The 20,653-nt window shown below is 40.0% G+C and overlaps 1 protein-coding gene across 2 annotated transcripts in view; it reads right to left on the bottom strand.

Moving 5' to 3' along the window:
• The window catches only part of LOC133535359 (low-density lipoprotein receptor-related protein 1-like), a 296,691-nt gene that overhangs the window by 80,311 nt on the left and 195,727 nt on the right, over nt 1-20,653 (bottom strand). For both annotated transcript variants that reach the window (XM_061875132.1, XM_061875133.1), the window contains 13 exons: nt 19,972-20,154; nt 17,989-18,186; nt 14,375-14,620; nt 13,780-13,977; nt 11,686-11,890; nt 11,448-11,612; nt 11,132-11,376; nt 9,007-9,138; nt 6,686-6,913; nt 4,746-4,920; nt 2,833-2,927; nt 1,515-1,664; nt 1,246-1,386 (listed from right to left, as the gene is read on the bottom strand). In XM_061875132.1, the coding sequence (XP_061731116.1) occupies nt 1,246-1,386; nt 1,515-1,664; nt 2,833-2,927; nt 4,746-4,920; nt 6,686-6,913; nt 9,007-9,138; nt 11,132-11,376; nt 11,448-11,612; nt 11,686-11,890; nt 13,780-13,977; nt 14,375-14,620; nt 17,989-18,186; nt 19,972-20,154 (2,361 nt within the window). The remainder of the gene's footprint in view (nt 1-1,245; nt 1,387-1,514; nt 1,665-2,832; nt 2,928-4,745; nt 4,921-6,685; nt 6,914-9,006; nt 9,139-11,131; nt 11,377-11,447; nt 11,613-11,685; nt 11,891-13,779; nt 13,978-14,374; nt 14,621-17,988; nt 18,187-19,971; nt 20,155-20,653) is intronic.

The following is a 20,653-nucleotide window of genomic DNA, read 5'->3' as shown; positions in this document are numbered from 1 at the left end:
TAACATGATCTCTGGAGAGTGTTGGAGACACACACAAAATCCCACGAGCCAAGCCCCTGCCTCCCTGTCCCCCGTATCAGCTAGCATTTCACACAGGACCCCCATATTCGCACATAGCTGCCGGAACATGTCTGAATAAGATTCCTTAATTTCAGAATCAGCATTTAAAGCACCAAATTGATTGAAATGAATTTCAATAGGAGACCTTGGTTTGTGATGCTGACGTTGTACCGATCCGTTGTAGTGAAGGAGCTGAGCCGGAAGGCAAAGATCTCAATTTACTGGTCAATCTACATTCCCATCCTCACCTATGGTCATGAGCTTTGGGTCATGACCGAAAGGATAAGATCACGGGTACAAGCGGCCGAAATGAGTTTCCTCCGCCGGGTGGCGGGGCTCTCCCTTAGAGATAGGGTGAGAAGCTCTGCCATCCGAGAGGAGCTCAAAGTAAAGCCGCTGCTCCTCCACATCGAGAGGAACCAGATGAGGTGGTTCAGAATCAGCTTTTAAAGCACCAAATTGATTTCAATTAATTTCAATAGGAGACCTTGGTTTGTGATGCTGACGTTGCACCGATCCGTTGTGGTGAAGAAGGAGCTGAGCCGGAAGGCAAAGCTCTCAATTTACTGGTCAATCTACATTCCCATCCTCACCTATGGTCATGACCGAAAGGATAAGATCACGGGTACAAGCGGCCGAAATGAGTTTCCTCCGCCGGGTGGCGGGGCTCTCCCTTAGAGATAGGGTGAGAAGCTCTGCCATCCGAGAGGAGCTCAAAGTAAAGCTGCTGCTCCTCCACATCGAGAGGAACCAGATGAGGTGGCTCGGGTATCTGGTCAGGATGCCACCCGAACGCCTCTCTAGGGAGGTGTTTAGGGCACGTCCAACCGGTAGGAGGCCACGGGGAAGACCCAGGACACATTGGGAAGACTATGTCTCCCGGCTGGCCTGGGAACGCCTCGGGATTCCCCGGGAAGAGCTAGACAAAGTGGCTGGGGAGAGGGAAGTCTGGGCTTCCCTGCTTAGGCTGCTGCCCCCGCGACCCGACCTCGGATAAGCGGAAGAAGATGGATGGATGGATGGATGGACCTTGATTTGAGATCCAAGTGTTTTGAATTAAGATCTTCTTCACAGAAAACAATTAGGTGTGTAAATTGAGATACAACTGTATAAATGAATAAATACGTTTTTTTTTTTTATCCGAATATCTAATGATTTGAAAACAAGTACTGTCAAAATAGGCACCTTTCTGCACAGTTTCATTGTAGATTTTCATGTGCATCATTGGGGATGTGCTATTCCTCAAGACTTTCCAGTTTCCACCGTCCTTCTTGTCACACGTTCCAATTTGGTCAGTTCCCTGGTCGGCCCACCACAGTTTATCCCCTGAAGAATAAAGTAGACATTGTTATGAGATACTGGAGCAACACCTTGCATTGTTGTTTACCATTAAAATAATACACAACTGTGGGATATATGAACACAATTCCAGGGGATTAAATCAGGGGACTTACCCATGATAGCCAGAGCCGTAGCCTTAGTCAACTTGCCCTTAACGCCTTCAAGGACTTCAAGTCCAGATCCATCCAGCTTACAGCGACTGATGGTGCTATTACCTGAGCTGATCCAGTAAAGCTGCTCTGTGTCAAAGTCAATGGAGAGCCCTGGAAAACAAACACTCAAGAGGTTCTAAAACACAATATTATAGTATGGAAACTTTAAAAAGTATTACAAAAAACACAAAATAGATTACCGTATTTCCTTGAATTGCTGCAGGGCATATAGTATGCGCCTGCCTTGAATTACTGCCGGGTCAAACTGACTTCCCAAAATAATTAGCGCATGCTTAGTATTACCGCCTGGTCAAACTCCTGACGTCACGAGTGACACTTCCCCTGTCATCATTTTCAAAATGGAGGAGGCTGATTTCAATACCGGTAATTTGAAATTGCATAAAGGGAAGAAGATTAAGAGGGTTACAGTAGGTATTAAGGTCCAAGCTTACATCACACTCAAATTTTTACTGCATGCCTTTGGTGAGAAGAGGTTTTAAAATAATTAGCGCATGCTTACTTTTACCGCATGCCTTTGGTAAGCACAGGAGTGAGTAAAGGTTTTAAATTAATTAGCGCCCCGGCGGCAATTCAAGGAAATACGGTAATTTAAAAGCACAAATTCATGAAATTATCAAATTAATGTGGCATTTACAACTTTACAACTTACAGCTACATTACAAAGACAATCTGCATTTAGTCTTCAGGAGCCCAACACTCAACTGACATTGTTGTAAATATATCCACCATCATATACAGCAGTGTTTATTAAACATAAAGCGGGCGCCCACTTTTGGCCTACATGCACCTACGTGAGGGCCAACAAAAATATCCCTTTCTCAGCTGTGGTCCGTACAGGCCGAAGCGGTACTCAGTTGTAGTACGCTTTTCCACCACTTGTTGCAGGATTTACAATGTCAAACAAAGAAGTCTGGCGCTTAAAGAAGTTTCTTAAGCACAAATATTATGATTAAAGTGGTGTAGCTATATCTTTATTTGCACTTTAATATTTTTGACAGTTTATTTAAGAAACATATGTATAAATTTTTTTACTATTAATTTAGTTGGAATTTATTTGTTTTCGCACTGCGTTTTTCATCAGTTTTTAAGACTTCCTTCCTTTGCAGTACCGTATATTTTATTAGTATATATTTTTGTAATCAGCTTGACCTAAGGCCTTGCATGTGACTAAACTTTGCATTGCGAGTGTATGTAATCCCATTTCCACATGGCTCCGGAACAGAGCCCTGAGGAACACCCAGACCATTGGGATACCCACCAACTGGGACATTTTGGTCGGTAAAAAGGACACTTTGGTTGCTGCCGTCAGTGTTGGCTATGCTGATGTTGTCCCCATCTGTCCAGTAGAGCTTCCTGCAGTGGGCAAGCAGAGAGAGTCAGCAAAACTACATTCGCTTCTATTTCACTTAATCCAGATAAAGGAATACGCAGCAGAGCAAATAACGCATATAGTACAACACTTTGTTGGAGGGAAAATAAATATTATTTTGTTTATGGTTCATTTGTTTCGGACATGCTTAGTAGGTTGTATTAAGGAACATCACAACTGCAGAAATGTCTGATAAAGAGAACAAAGATCAGATCTAATTGAATCCTATTCATTTGTTCACTTCCTGTGAACAAACTACCAATACATTTTTTCATTGACAAAAAAGTTTGTTCAAAACATTGTTCAATTTCAGTTTTAACCAGTATTTATTCGATTATTTATTATAAGTGAAGAAATGAGAAGAACATTTAAGTAACAAAATAGAAAACAATACATAGAAAAAAAAGGAAAAATAAGTTAATAAATGATAAATAGAAGGGTAAATGAACGGACATTAAAATTGCATGAAAGTTAAAAGCTCATAATAATCTATTAATAAATAGGTGAAAAGTGTATTTTTTATTATTATATATGCTTCTGCTGCTGAGATAAATAATTAAGTGTATTAATGCTGCTGCTGTATAATTCCTCAGTTTAATGAAAAGTTTCGATTTCCGTAGCTTCTCGTTTAGCAATGCTTTGTGGCGCAGTATTGTTGCATATTACTTTTTTCCACTGTGGGGTTTACATGTTCTACCCGTGACTGCGTGGATTCCCTCCGGATAGTCCGGCTTCCTCCCACCTCCAAAGACATGCACCTGGGGATAGGTTGATTGGCAACACTAAATTGGCCCTAGTGTGTGAATGCGAGTGTGAATGTTGTCTGTCTATCTGTGTTGGCCCTGTCATGAGGTAGCCACTTGTCCAGGGTGTACACCGCCTTCCGCCCTAGTGCAACCGGGATAGGCTCCAGGAACAAGCGGTAGAAAATGGATGGATCACACATACTACATGAGTCTGTATTCCCTTGTAGACGGGATGATGTGATCTTCAAATGTGTCCAGTCTTTTCATTCTTGTTTAGGAATAGCAGAGTTGCTTAAAGCTGAAATCTAGAGTGGCCATTCTTTCTCTGCAAGTGTCCCTAAAACACATCAAGCTTGTTTGCAACTGCACTTAGAGTGAGTGCAAACTACAGTTTTTTTAAAAGTAGCTTTAAAAAAGTTGTCCATTTCCTTTCAAAGCCTAACGCTTCCACCACACACTTGGCCTGCACACACCCTGGGGATGCATGCAGCGTTAGTGTGCCAGAAAGAGGACACAAAAATCTCACAGCATCTGCTTATCATTCCCCCCCAACCCATGCTGACAATGCTCTTGTTGGAAACATTCTTCCATTTAGCTGGGCAGGGAGGATTGGACAAAATACAGAAGGCCACAGAAAAGGAGAGAATCTCTACCTTCTTATTCCAACTCAAAACAAATGAGACAATTTAGTTTGGTATATGAATACAGATGGTCTGTCTCTGCTGTTCTACTTAGAAGGAAGGGCAGGCAGGTTTGGTTTGGGGAGCTCAGCAGAGGGATTAGGTTTCAAGACACAGAGGAAAACAGACATTTGCTAAACAAGGAAGGAGACGCAAGATACAGAATGAAACAGAACAGAAGACAGACAGACCGTGAATAATTCAGAGGAGTGTTTCAAAAATGGAAGACAACGACGGAAGGGAACGGACAGGAGGGTTAAAAGTGAGAGTGTTACAGTTTAAAGGTGAACATATGCAAATTTCCTTTGTGATATTTCAAAGAGTTTTACTTTGACTTATGGTGACAGCTTTATGTCATGCATATACAGTGACTCACCCCAAAATGGGATGCAGAACCAGGCAGTGGGGTTTATCCAGGCCCTGGATCACAGCGTTTTTGAACGAGCCATCCAGTCTGGCAACATTAATTTGTTTCTTATTGGCGTCATAGCTGGTCCAGAAGAGATTCCTGGAAACCCAGTCAACCGCAAGACCATGAGCGTTGGGCAGATCTGAAGATGGACAAGCATACAAGGGACAATTTTGTACAGGCGCAGTTCATATTCGCAAAGGCAGAATTGTTTATAATACAGTATCACATATAGTATGTTAGTACGTTCTTCTTTTAACACATAAGATGCTGCATGTCACTAAAATGGGTCTCAAACAGATTTGTCCTTGACGTCAACTCATTTCTGGGGTCCTATCATGCTCATTTCAGGGGCTTTTGAAACGATAATGAATCCTGGGAGGGCAATATAGTCAATGTTCTTTTAATGAAATACAGTTGCCACAATGCACTTCAAATATTGTGGCTTACATTGCAGATTTTTTTCATTTTAAAGCATATTCTACAACATTTTTACCCTAAATTAAGAACTTTCAAGTATAAAAATGGCAAAATTAACTAAAATGTTAATACTACAGTACTAATGGCCACTAGATAGACCAAACTAGAGCACGTTATTCAGTATTGTGGCCACTGATTGGCTCATCCTCAGACATCATTACTATATTGGATTAAACAAGAGCAAAGGTGACTGAAGGGTGGTATTTCACTTCTCGAGGGCTCTCATAATGTTAAAATGTGTGTAGAAGTTAGTAAAGATGTTTTTTATGCTCCAGTTATGAAAACATTTGCTTTATAATGAATCATTATTTCTTTGCCGAAATGCATCTATCACAGGGATGTCCAGAACCAGTCACCAGCAAAAAACAAGGGACTCCTGTAATAGATATCATTTCAGTGCACAGGGTAAGTCTCCTCTTTGCCGAAACTCTCTGCTTCAGCATCCTCTACACCAGGGGTCGGGAACCTTTTTAGCTGAGAGAGCCATGAAAGCCAAATATTTTCAAATGTATTTCCGTGAGAGCCATGTAATATTTTTTAACACTGAATACAACTAAATACGCGCATTTTTAAGTAAGACCAACCTTTTTTAGAGTGTAGTAAGTCTCTTTTTCTTTTTAATAAAATTGTTATTCTGAAGTTAACCAATAATAAATAAAATACTTCTTACCATTGATGCGACTTCTTGAACAGGTGCCGTAGAAAATGGATGGATTAAAAATGCATGAGAATGTTTTATATTTTGAACGTTATTTTTAACACGGTGATTACCAGCGGAATTATTAAATACTTATCATGTTAAGCAATGGCAGCTAAGATTTATCTGAGAGGCAGATGCAGTCATCAAAAGAACCACATCTGGCTCTAAAACCATAGGTTCCCTACCCCTGCTCTACACCGAAAATGCTTACTCCGTTACAATTGGTCAGTGGGAGTTGAGGCTAAGCTCCAGATCCCTACCCTTTCACATGGTCTGTGGTCTATCCCCCATCATTTTCATTCATGCACCTGGGTTAAATACAGTACAGTTACTCACTCTTAAGGGATTAAATCAATTTCAACTGGAGACTGTTCAGATTATCTATGAGAAGATATATCAATTCATGCTCACAGACTTCGATGGTATATGGGTTATACTTGTATAGCGCGTTTCAAGGTACTCAAAGCGCTTTAACTGTATTTCCACATACATCCATTCACACCATCAGTGTCTGAATGTGTAGCTGCCATGCAAGGCCCTAACCACGACCCATCAGGAGCAAGGGTATAGTGTTTTGCTCAAGGATACAACAAACGTGACTAGGATGGCGGATCGAACAAAGAACCCGCAGGTTGCTGGGATTTTCAGTTCCAGATTCAATGCCCTGAGAATACACTGACAATATTTACATGCACGTGCAGGGATTAATGTGACGTATGAGTCATACCAGCAGATATCACAGTCTCAACCCCAGTGCCGTTGATGAAAGCCCTCTTGATGGTCTGAGTGCGCACGTCTGACCAGTAGATGCGATGCTCCATAGCGTCGTAGTCCACCACAGTCACATTGTCGATGTCTGGCACGGTGAAGGAGATGATGTAGTTGTAGTAGGGGTTGTCTATGTCCACTCCTCTGATCTCAATTTGGCGAGCGTAGAGCAGGAATTCACGAGACTCTGAAACAATAACCAATCACATAATTGTATAAACAACTTTTTTTAGTGATACAAGTGCCCTATCTTTAAAGTAATTCGGGACACGTGATTTTTCTCGACTAATTGTTATGGTTTTGGTTACGAGTAAAAATTCGGATTAAAATCCTTCCCACCACTACTTGGCGTAGCAAATTTCACAGTGAACCCCAAGATTCAACCAAAACATCCGGTCTTACTCGCTAGAATTAGCTTATAGCTAGAGATGGACAAAGCTTTGCTTTTCCAATTATGAGGACAAAGAAAGTGAGTGTAAAAGACAGCGCTAAAACGAAAAAGCGAATCATATTCATTGAATTAAATAAATAAATTATTATGACTAAGCGTTTGGTAGTTTGAGACAGTCACTGCTAGTCTGCACTATACTAAAGCAGAGGGAGTTGTTAACACCAGCAGAGGACGTTAAAATAATATCTAAACAGCAGATATTGAGTCAAGAAAATATGTAAACAAGGCTGTGTTTGATGGTCAAGCAGCTGGAGGGAGATACCGTAGAAGTCTACTCACCAGGGTAAATGTTGTACATTATTATTACATTACTTCATAAAACTACTGTTGTTGTTCGTACAGCATGCTATTGTATTATTGTTCATATACTATGTATTATCTTAAAGTTAGCTTTTCTTTTTAAAAGGCATATTATAGTATGTTAAAATTGTGCTGTCTTGGGGCCATGCACCAAATAAATAGATTTTAATTCATTTCAATGGGCAGCGGCGTTTCACAATACAAGTTCTAGGAGGTACGAGCTGTGTTATATTTCAAAAAAATTAAACCTGTATCCTGAGGTACCACTGTATTTGTAAATATACAGTAAATATGGATGGACAGTAAATATGGACAGTGGTACCTCGGTTTTTGTTAATAATAAAGGTTAGACAAAGACCAAATTGTATGAAAAATCACTGAAGAAAATAGATTTTGATTTTTTTTCTTATTTTGAAGTTCTAATCAAGAAAAAATGTGTGGGATTATTTGTTTCAAAGCTCAATTCTGCGCAATGATATGTAGGCAGACAAACTAATTTTTTATGCTCAATGTTTGGCCGAAATGGTAAAAGTTTTCGGCGAAAACCAGATCATTAAATAAAAAAAATAGGTTCCCACTGTACTATGTATATGATTTGTTTACATGAACAATAACTTGGTCGGTTATTCCAAACCGCTGTGCAGTGGCACATTATACAATTTTATTTAATTAGGTCGAACATTATTATTTGTTTACTTTAAATAATAAATCTTTGTTTATCTATCTACTTATGCAAGCAACTCCCAGAGACAGTCAAAACAACTGAATGTTTTTGCACTCGATGGCATAAGGTACATCGTTAACTTGTATATCCATTTGTTGGCATTCATACAACAGAATAAGTCATGGCACGGTTGGTGGTGTGTCGTGATATTTTTCTCATATAAAATATGTGCCTAAAAACTGGACTAGATCATTCCAGCCCGTTGAACAAACAGCTCATGTTCTTGCAGCTTTCGCATCAATGACTACGTCTGGCTGGCTAACTCAGGTCATGAGAATGTGAATAAATTCAACGAGAAGAGATCCATTACCAGCCCACCAGTCCTATTATCGGTGAGCTTACGCAGCCTACATGATAGACAGAAAAAAAAGGACTGTGTAAGAAAGAAGGCGAGAAATAATAACAGTGTCAAGCTGGATCAGCCCAGTCAGGCGAGGTGGTGGGTGGCGTGGAGGGTTGCGGTGGATGACTGCATCAGAATAAAAAGGGCTTCTCCATTCCATTACCCCTGAAGAGAATAGCAATCCCTGTCTTGAATACTAATCTTACTGCGCACACACTTATCACAGGCCGCCACTTCAATGGGTACCAAAGCCGTCATAATAATGGCACCGCGTCGTGAAAAAAGTATTGTTTATTGCCGTACTCCCTCTCTCTCACACGCACATGCATAAAATAAACAACTCGGCAAGGACAGGGATTACACTCAGTTATGCAAGCAAGCAAAGTGGAAATATTTGTGAGCTTTAGGGAAAGACTGAGCTGAGCGTTCGTCTGCGGCTGTAGATATGATGTTCATGCTTACCATAGCATGTACGCATGTCAGGCCCGAGCTTCATCAGGTGGGGACAGCCACACGAGAACGTCTGATTGTAGTTGATGAGGCAAAGATGAGAGCATGGATCCTTGCCATCTTTGGCTGCACACGGGTTAGGCGCTGCAGAGGAAGCAATTTGAATAAATGAATGAAAAGCAACTTTCACGGGTAAATATTTGCTGCTGGATCTTGGGATGTGTGGTGCTCACATGGACTTATTGATTAGGTGGTGTTCCAATATGTAATTGGGTCCGGCCCACAAAAAGCAAGGCACGTTACCAGAAGAACAGCATAGTCGTGACTAACTACGGTAATCATACCATGGTAGCCTTGTGGCTTTAGTCAAAGTGGAGAGACAGTTTGCAGCTGTTTGCATCAAATAGGAGGCTGCCTAGAGGGCGCCTGCGTTCGAACGAGCTGCAAGCAATATAACCCGTCTCTATCCTTGTCCAGCTATAAACGGTGCCCCACGAATACACACGCATGCAACAAAAGGGGCTTTGGAAAAGTTTTAGCAACCGTGTTGAAATCATTTTGTGCACGCATGACAACTGTGATCGACAGTCATGAGTTTCAGCCATTTTATTTGGCCCAAACGGCATTTTGTCTTTACAAAGTTTAACTTTTAATAGTGGTTTTAGTGTCCGCCATGAGATCGGTAGGTTGTGAGTTCAAACCCCGGCCGAGTCATACCGAAGACTATGAAAATGGGGCCCAATACCTCCCTACTTGGCACTCAGCATCGAGAGTTGGAATTGTGGGTTAAATAACCAAAAATTATTACCGGGCGCGGCACCGCCGCTGCTCACTGCTCCCCTTACCTCCCAGGGGGTGAACAAGAGGATGGGTCAAATGCAGAAGACAAATTTCGCCACAAAGAGTATGTGTGTGACAATCATTGGTACTTTAACTTTAACTTAATTGTGAAAAATACAGTGGAACTTCGATTTAAGAACCCCTCATTGAACAAACTTTTTGATTTAAGAACCACAGACCGAATAAAAATGTGTTTTGTTGTATGGACCTTGTCTCAGAGTACAAACGTTTCATTCATCCACTGTGTGCCTCGCAATCGTTAGCTACTGTGATAAGCTGGTTTGTGTGCTTCTTAAATGTTTTTTAGCCATTTTTTTATTTTTCTAACTTAAAATGAGTCCAATTGAAAAGAAATGTGTTGTTTGAAATATTCATAAAGCTTTAAAGCGTTTTTGACACCGCCCTTTTTCCTCCCCTTCCTTGCGTTGTACGCCAAGAAGATTACCAAACAAGGAAAAGTGGATTTAATATTTTATTCCTAATCATTGTAGCAAGCTGGCTTTCAAAGTTAAGAAGTTTTGTGATTTCAAACTGTGAGTGGACCAAAGGACTAGTGACAGTGTGCGCGCGTTCCTGCAGGGCAGCTGCAAACGAGGAAAGTCAGCGAGTTGTAGTTATTTTGGCTTTGTTATTAAATAAAACGTTGATCCATCACCCCCTTGTTATGTTTGTATTTTGTATTGTGTTATATTGTGTTACAAGTGTACTAACATTTACTAAAACTTTTGTCGCGGCTGAAACCCTTTATCCATGTTTACATTGTTTCTTATGGAGGAATATGCTTTATATGCACACTTTTCTATTTACGAACTTTGTTCAAGAACCAATTGAGTTCGTAAATAGAAAATGTATTTTGGATATATAAATAAATGTTGAATATGAGCTATTTTATTATACAAGACGAGCCCTGGCAGTACTGACACAACTAAAGAAAGTCAATTATTTAAAAATCATGTTCTCTAAACTAGGGGGTGTCCAAATTGGAGCCTATAGATCAAATCTGGACAGCCGAGTGGTTTCGTTTGGCCCACTAAAGAGTTGCTTGCCAAATGTAATACACATTCATACTGATCTCTTTCAAGCTCACACAATCATTGATGACAAGTCTACAAAACGTTATGATCTCCACTACCTAGAAACTCCTTACTCATTGTGCTGATGCTGATGTACACTTAAAACTGCTGTGTTTCGCGCACGGCTTATTGGCACATTGGAAGCAAAATGTTTTTAGACCCTGAATTAAAAACGCATATTTTTCATATGTCAAGAAAATGTACTGTTTGTACTTTTGTCTCACCTTCAGGCTGTCTTGACGGATGGTAGACCTGGAGGTCAAAAGGTTGCGTGTTGGTTCTCTGGACGACAGTAACATTGCTCCCAGTCCACTTGTTGGCCTTGGCCAAGGTGTTGGTCCTCCAGTCTGTCCAGTAAACCTCCCCACCGTACATAGTGACAGCAAAAGGATGGGACAGATACTCGTGGCCCCTCAGAACTTCAATCAGTCCAGAACCATCGTATTTGGCAGAGTAAATGGCATCAGACCTACACAAAACGAAACAATAATTGTATTTTCTCAATTGAACCAAATAACATACGATTTGAACCCCAAAGACCTGGCGTCAATCCAAAGGATGCGTCTCTCGAGATAGTCAACAGTAAGTCCATTTGGCCAGCCTCCATTGCCAGTTTCCTTGTGGATAGTCTTCCTGCCTTCGCCACTCATGGATGCAGCTTCAATCCTTGGCAAGCTGGCATCCCAGTCGGTCCAGAAAAGGATTCTGAGGGAGAAACTGTGTTTAACGAAACATCAACAAAGCAGCAGTTGATATCGTGTGCGGCCCAGTTGTTTACCCGTCACGGGGATCCAGAGCAATGGCTCGAGGATGCTCAACCTCTCCAGCCAAAAGTGTGGTCCTCATAGTGCCGTCCAGCTTGGCTACCTCGATCTGGTCCAGGTTGCTTTCTACCCAGTAAATGTTTCCTGCTATCCAGTCCACTGCCAGGCCTTCAGGGGTCGCCAGTCCATACTGGATTACCACGTCAAAACTTGTTAAAGCTGGAGATGCACACACATTGATGAGAAATTATTTCCTTAGCTGTTATATATCTATCACTGATCGCATTTTACGATTCATTGCCAAACATTTTATATTATTTCATCTCCCGTTTAGAACACGGAGACACTTATGGTTATACTAACATACGGCATGTTTGACTTGTGAAAGCGCACTGATTTGCGTCCAGCTCCACTTCCTTTCCTTTGGCATGATTGGAAAAGGTAATGGGCAACAAGGCCCAAATGGCTTTAACGCGATTGTTTCTAAAATAAATATAATACATAGACTCCAAATTATCCAATTGTCAAACCAACAGAATATTTGATCACATTTGTGTGTGATAAAAATACAGTATGTCTATTATATATTACAATCACTCCTCTTGCAAGAAATAATGATAAAGGCCACCTTGCACATAACAAAAACTAAGGACGACTCCAAATAAGACATGAAATAATCTACAAAGTCAGATAATTTTTGGTAAAAAAAAAAAAGGCAAATTGAAGTAATGGAACAGGCAAACGGGGCACTGTGCGAATGATTAATGTGAGGGCATGCCAGCTATGGTCAAGGGAAGCAGAAGAAATTGCATCTAAGTTCATGTAGGAAACAATTAAACCATGAATATTCGACACTAAATAGGCATGTGGGATGCAGTGCATGAGAAAGCCAAATTAAATTTTGCCAGTCTTAAAAATCAACATTTGCAAGGTCATTTCAACATTAATGGATCGGGGTTTTCGAATTGCACTGCATCCCAAAGTACCAATCTACTTTGCTTCCTTGGGGCTTTTCAAATTATGTTAATGTAATAAAGCAAGTTTTCTTGAGAAGCTAACATTGCATTGCAAAAAAATCAAACACCGCTTGGGAGAAACTCACAGAAATTCAATTTAAAAGAAACATGCATCAATGGATATAGTTGTCCTGACATATAAGATCTATAAGGTACAAAAATAGATTCGGGATTAGATATCGTTGCCAAGGTGGGCACACAGGATAAGCCTATGTTAAGTCATACCTCAGTTTGTGCTAGCAAACTGTGAATTTAAAAAACTTGTATTATAATGAAAAACAAATCATATACATATACATATATATACAGATAAACACATATATATATATACACATACACATACATATGTATGTATATATAGTATATACATACATACATATATACACACACACACATGTACTCTATATTCATATACACATATCCATCCATACACATATATACACACACGCAAAAATATACACATATTTATATACACATTTATGCATCCATCCATCCATTCATTTTGTACCGCTTGTCCCATACGGGGTCGCGGGGGGTGCTGGAGCCTATCTCAGCTGCATTCGGGCGGTAGGCAGGGTACACCCTGGACAAGTCGCCACCTCATCACAAGTCGCACACTTTTACAAATATACATATATATTCACACACATATATATATATATATATAAACACATATATATCTACATACATATACATAATAAACATACATATACATATATGTGTATACATCTATACATCTATACATCTATATATATATATATAATATATCTATATCTATATCTATATATATATATATATATATATATATATATATATATATATATATATATATATATATATATATATATATATGTATGTATTGTTTTTCTTCTCTTCTCTTCTATAGCATCGTTTTTTTCATGTCATATCATCATTCTATGGATTTGAGTGAGAATTGATCTACTAATGACTTCATAAAAATATCTGCAAACCTCTATCAACTTTGAAAAAAATGTGCTATAGTATGTGACAATTTAACGCAGGCGCAAAGCGTGCATATGATACGTTTAAGAAATGTTTTAAGAGTAAAAGCAGTCCAAAACAAATTCTCACCCCCATTTTCTGATAGCTTCCCCCGATAGATCTTATCCTCTACCACGTCGGTCCAATAGAGGGCACTCTCGCTGAGATGGAAGTCCAAGGCGATGGTGTTCCTTAGCCCTGGTACCAGTACGCTGAACTCTCCTTTATTGAGATCAATGCGGCGAATTTCGTGGCGGTTGGAGAAAATAATAAAAGGTTTGAAAGGATCTGTAGAGACAAAGGGAAAAGTCAAAGGGCGCATTTTAAAAGACAAACCAAGCAGCTTCAGACGACGTGTCACGGCATGTTTGAAAGGCCTTGAAGTAGCTTAAATGCTGGTTAGTTGCAACACAGCGCCATAGTTCCTGCATAAAAAGGTGCTGATCAAAAAAAGACGACACCCTTTATCCGGATAATCATAATAATAATAATGTGAGTGAACATAAAAGCATTTACAGAATTCTATAGATGTGAACACTTCTTTCAGACACGCCATTGTGCAGTGTTACATTTTAGTCTTTACAAATTGTATTCCTTTATTTCTTTTAGCTTGGCACTAGTTCATCCAATCAGGTGTTTCACTGGTGTCTTTTAACATCTCCGACCCTTAACTCAAACACCTTACCCGTGCTCTTGCAGTTCTCCATGTCGGGTTCCAGTTCCCAGCCCTCGTAGCATGAGCACTTCACACTGAACTTGTCCTGCTTGCAGCGCTGACTGCACTTCAGGTGTTTTGCACAGAAGCTCTGGATCTGACAGGTTTTGTTGTCTGATCCCATCTCCATACCTAGTGGGCAAGAACAAATCACGCCCTCGCCTGGCGCCACTGTGCAATTATGGCTGCAGTCGCCATTGTCCAGCGAGCAAAGGTCTGGAAAACACAAGATCCGAGGGCATTAGGGACATTTGGGAATTGAACTACAGTACACCCCAACAATTGTTTAATTTCATAAAATCCAAAAGCCTAGTTTCCACCAAATACTGTCCCAAAATAATGGCCCAGAAAAGGTCAGTTACTTGGTAATGACTTTGACCATGAAAATCCCCCGCAAAAATGATAAATATACAAACGCGGCTACGAGCGTCAGCACTGCTGGCTGGCAAAACCTTGATCAAAACATCTGGGCTGAGTCACTAGCATTAACTCATAGCGAGCGATCAACATAACTTTGTTTTTCCAACCATAGGCAGGAAGAAAGTGAGTATGAAGGACAGTGCTAAGAAGAAAAAGACGATGATATTCAATGAAATAAAGACACAAATCATCAACGACATGACAGAGCGTGTAGTGGAGTGTATCACTGCAAGTCCGCATCAAGGTCAAGGTTCAACTTTATTGTCCCCGCGGGGAAATTTGTCTTGGGCACAGTGCATCATTGCTTTCTTAACATACACAAAAACCACAGAACAAAAACACAGCACAGACACAACCACAACCTGACAACTAACATTTAAACATCAGAACATGGAGCTTGATAGACGTAGGAGGCACTTTGATGTAGGCATAAAATCTACAGTATGGAGATAAAGATAAAGTACCAGTGTGCATTGCACTAGAGCTCATGGATAAAGTACTGTGTGCTAAAGTGCTTAGTTCTATAAGTGCTATGTGCTAAAGTGCTATGTGCTAAAAAAGTGCTAACCTATTCGGGCTGTGAATTTTTGGGTGTCCCAAGATTCGATTCAATATCGATTCTTGGGGTCACGATTTGATAATGTATCGATTTTTTCGATTCGATTCGATTATCGATTTAAAAACGATATTTTTCCGATTCAAAACGATTCTGTATTCATTCAATACAAAGGATTTCAGCAGGATCTACCCCAGTCTGCTGACATGCTAGCAGAGTAGTAGATTTTTTTTTTTAAAGCTTTTATAATTGTAAGGGACAATGTTTTATCAACTGATTGCAATAATGTAAATGTGTTTTAACTATTAAACGAACCAAAAATATGACTTGTTTTATCTTTGTGAAAACATCGGACACAGTGTGTTGTCAAGCTTATGAGATGCGATGCAAGTATAAGCCGCTGTGACACTATTATTCTTTTTTATACGTTTTTATAAATGTCTAATGATAATGTCAGTGAGGGATTTTTAATCACTGCTATGCTGAAATTATAATTAATATTGATACTGTTGTTGATAATATTCATTTTTGTTTCATTACTTTTGGTTTGTTCTGTGTCGTGTTTGTGTTTCCTCTCAATTGCTCTGTTTATTGCAGTTCTGTGTTTTGGAATTGGATTGCATTGTTATGGTATTGCTGTGTAGTGGTTTGTTGAATTGATTAAAAAAAAAATCGATTTTTTAAAAATGAGAATCGATTCTGAATCGCACAACGTAAACGATTCGATTTGTATTCGAATCGATTTTTTCCCACACCCCTATAACCTATGTATTAACATTCTATTGCACATTGTTGGTCAGCTTAATGGAGGCTGGGACAAATGATAATTTAAGGCGGTTAGATTTGCATAGCGGGACCCGGAGTCTTCTCCCTGATGGCAGGGTTCCATATTCAGGGAAGAGTGGGTGTTGTGAATTGGAAATCATTTTCTTAGCTTTTTTCCTAACTGCCTGCTCATAGATGCTCTGTATAAGCTCATATTCTTTCCTCCCTACGATTTTCATTGCCGTTTTATGCATGCCGGCCAGTTTGCTTTTTAGCTTAACGGTTAGGTTGCCAAACCATGAGGTGATCCCGTATCTAATGATGCTCTCTACACCGGCACGGTAGAAAATCATCATTAAGTGGCTGCTAACGCCGTACAATCTTAATCTTCGCCAAAAATATAGCCTCTATGACGCAAGATTAGTCTATGGCTGGCCAAAAAGTTAAAGTAGAACCAAAACGGCAAACATTTATCCATGAGAATTTTGCTGCTGCTGATGGTGTGTTTGACAAAGAAGCAGCTGGAAGGAGAAACTGTAGAAGTCTGCTCTCCAATGATGTAATATGATTACTGTACTTCATAAAACTACTGTAGTTGTTAGTAGAAAATTATATTGTATTGTTTTTATACAATATGTATTATCTAAAAGTTTTTTGGAAAGTATGTCAAAAATGTGCTGTTCTAGGGGACAAGCATGGGATGAAGTTATTTCTATTAATTTCAATGCATGTTTCGTAATACAAGTTTTTTCGAGGTATAAGCTGTGATACAGAACTAATTAAACTTGTATTCTGAGGTACTACTGTATTTGTAACAGCATAGCGCATTTTGACCAACACACGGTTTTAGCATACCTAATATAAAATACACGCTTACCCCGCGTCCTTTCATGTTCTTGATAATCTACACTACAGTATGTATGCGAGCCTGTGCACATGTCTTTGGCGGCAACTACTTGTATTATTAGTAACTAAAACTGACACAATTATCAGGATTACAGACGGGCCAGCTCTAATCTTAATTTGATATTATGGATTGAACTTTCACAGTATCATGTTAGACCCGCTCGACATCCATTGCTTTCCTCCTCTCCAAGGTTCTCATAGTCATCATTATCACCGACGTCCCACTGGGTCATTATTGTCACCGACGTCCCACTGGGTGTGAGTTTTCCTTGCCCTTATGTGGGCCTACCGAGGATGTGGTAGTGTTGTGGTTTGTGCAGCCCTTTGAGACACTAGTGATTTAGGGCTATATAAGTAAACATTGATTGATTGATTGATTGATTGATTACTTCAACGGCCAAATTAAATTACACGGCGGGCCAAATTTGGCCCGCGGGCCAGAGTTTGACACCCATGACTTAAAAGTTTATACCATCATAAATGTTGAACAAAACTATGACGATTCAATAATAAAGTCAGCTCAAACAAAGTAGTTAACTGACTTTTGGAGGATATTAAACCTAAAAAAAATGCCATAACTTCATCTGTTTCAAGGTGTGGTAGTTCTTTACATCCATCCATCCATCCATTTTCTACCGCTTACTCCCTTTCGGGGTCGCGGGGGGCGCTGGCGCCTATCTCAGCTACAATCGGGCGGAAGGCGGGGTACACCCTGGACAAGTCGCCACCTCATCGCAGGGCCAACACAGATAGACAGACAACACTCACACTCACATTCACACACTAGGGCCAATTTAGTGTTGCCAATCAACCTATCCGTAACAATAATATATTGAACCAAACTGTGCTTTTCAGTTGAATTGGTGGTAAAGATAGTCTTCAGGTGGTGTCACGCTCCCTGCACAATAAACAAATACTTGGATCTATTGGTGCTTACCGCAGAGTTTCTCGTCTGAGCCATCTGGGCAGTCGTCGTGGTCGTCGCAAAGTTTTTCTGCAGGCAGGCAGATGGTGGAGTCATTGGCGCACACGTGGTGGGAGAGTTTACACACCAGCGCCTCGCAGTTTTCTTCGTCCGAATTGTCTTCACAGTCGCTATCTCCGTCACACATCCAAGCTTTGCTGATGCAGCGTGCTGCAAAGAGTATAGGGTGAAGAACTCTGATAAACAAACTATTACACTGTTATAAGTCTAATAAAAAATCTATGATGACATGTGTTAGCAAACTAACTTTAATTGTTCTATAAAGGTTAATTTACCATATTTCCTTGAATTGCCGCCGGGGCGCTAATTAATTTAAAACTTCTTCTCACGCCTGCGCTTACCAAAGGCATGCGGTAAAAGTAAGCATGCACTAATTATTTTAAAACCTCTTCTCACTCCGGCACTTACCAAAGGCATGCAGTACAAATTTGAGTGTGATGTAAGCTTGGCCCTTAAATCCTACTGAATAGCTCTTAATCTTCTTCCCTTTATGCGATTTCAAATTACCGGTATTGTAATCAGCCTCCTCCATTTTGAAATGATGACAGGGGAAGTGTCACTCGTGACGTCACGAGTTTAACCAGGCGGTAATACTAAGCATGCGCTAATTATGTTGCGAAGCAAGTTTGACCCGGCAGTAATTCAAGGCAGGCGCATACTATATGCCCTGCGGCAATTCAAGGAAATACGGTATATATGGTTGTTGGTTCAGTATATATGTGGGATTAGGCACAAAAAAGTCATTAACTAAGGCGGGGGTTGGCTACCCTCGGCTCTAGTGCTGCATGTGGATCTTCAGCCCGGTCCTCGTGGCTCCCTGGAGTTTTTTCAAAAATGTGTGAAAATGGAAAAAAAATTTTTTTTTGTTTTAACATGATTCTATAAGGGGGTGGTAAGATGGGTATATAAACAAAAAATACTTTTGACATTTAGGGCAGACAATAGCTGTATGATGTATGTGGATATGATTTAATGGATGGAAATGTCTGATGCTGGATGTCAATAAAAAAAAATAAAAAAAAATGTATAAAAAAAAGGTATTGGATAAGAAGCAACTGTTAAGCAGAATTATAACAGAATTATAACATTATAACAGTCTATAAAATCCGCTACACCTCCCTGATAGCGAAGTACATGTCAAACTACTTCCTTAAAGGGGGAGCTCCACAAGCCACGTTAAACCCAGATTCCGATCCCTCTTTCTATGCCACATCAATGTGGAATGCACTCCCAACAGGTGTAAAAGTAAGTGCATCTCTATCCTCCTTCAAAACCGCTGTAAAACAACACCTCCAGGTAACTTTAACCCTTTACTAATACCCTCCTCCATTCACATCCCATCTCCCCGGATTGTAAATAACCTAATGTAAATAATCAAATATTTTTCTAATGTATATAATTGTTCTTATGCTATCTGAACTCACTATGTTCTCTGCTGGCTGTACATATCCTACTAAGTAACACCTACACTGTTTCAATGTCCATTTCTCTGTTGATGCAATTGTTGATGACTGAAGTATTGACATCAACCAAAGCTTCTCATCCCACCCCCCGGATTGTAAATAATGTAAATAATTCAATGTACATACTATGATGATTAACCTGTGTGATGACTGTATTATGCTGATAGTATATATTTGTACCATGAATTGATTAACGTGGACCCTGACTTAAACAAGTTGAAAAACGTATTCGGGTGTTACCATTTAGTGGGCAATTGTATGGAATATGTACTGAACTGTGCAATCTACTAATAAATGTTTCAATCAATCAATCAATCAAAACATGTTGATCTTACATTGACAACACCATTTTTAAAATCAGTCTTGTCTTTGATTTTGTGTACCAAAAACGTGTCTCGAAAAAGAGAAGTCGTCTTATATTGAGAAGTCGTCCGACATCCAGGGCCGTCTTATGTAATTGCACACTCCTCACCAGAGTCCCTGCAGCCAAACTTGACTGCCGGATCACACATGTGCGTAACGCCCTCGCAGTTCTTCTCGTCACTTAGGTCCATGCAGTCGGTGTCGCCATCACAGCGCCAACGCAGGGGGATGCAAAGGCCGTCCATCCGACACTGAAACTCATCGGTGTGACAACCTCCTGGCGGACGAGTGGCTGTGGGAATAAGCAGAGGATGGGTGAGCACTGCCGTGATCGCTCTTCTCACAATGCAGTGTGACTGTCATCAGCCAGACAAAGCTGTCTGCTGGCCAACAGCTAACAATGATGCCTCCAGAAGGTAATTTTTTTAGTCATTAAGAGGAACCAGCAATGAATCATTTTTGTTATGTCTCAGCGCATAGTCGAAATGATAGAGTGCCAGGTTCACTTGGAAATGGTTTAGGTACACACACGATATTATATACTTTATACATAATATGTAAATGTAACATTAATGTTACATTTTATATTGCTACTATGGTACATTTTTAGTCTACTTTTTACCTTTTGTTTTTTCCCTCTTTTCTGTGCCCTTGTGGGCATTATATTTTACAACTTTAACCTTTCTATCCTTTGTAACTGAGCTACTGTGTCGAACAATTTCCCCTGTGTATCAATAAAGTTTGTGTAAGTCTAAGTCTATATACAGTATTTCCTTGAATAGCCGCCGGGG

This window comes from Nerophis ophidion, linkage group LG16 (assembly GCF_033978795.1).
Source record: "Nerophis ophidion isolate RoL-2023_Sa linkage group LG16, RoL_Noph_v1.0, whole genome shotgun sequence".
NCBI classification, from domain to species: Eukaryota; Metazoa; Chordata; class Actinopteri; order Syngnathiformes; family Syngnathidae; genus Nerophis; species Nerophis ophidion.
This window is presented reverse-complemented; position numbering and strand designations above follow the sequence as displayed.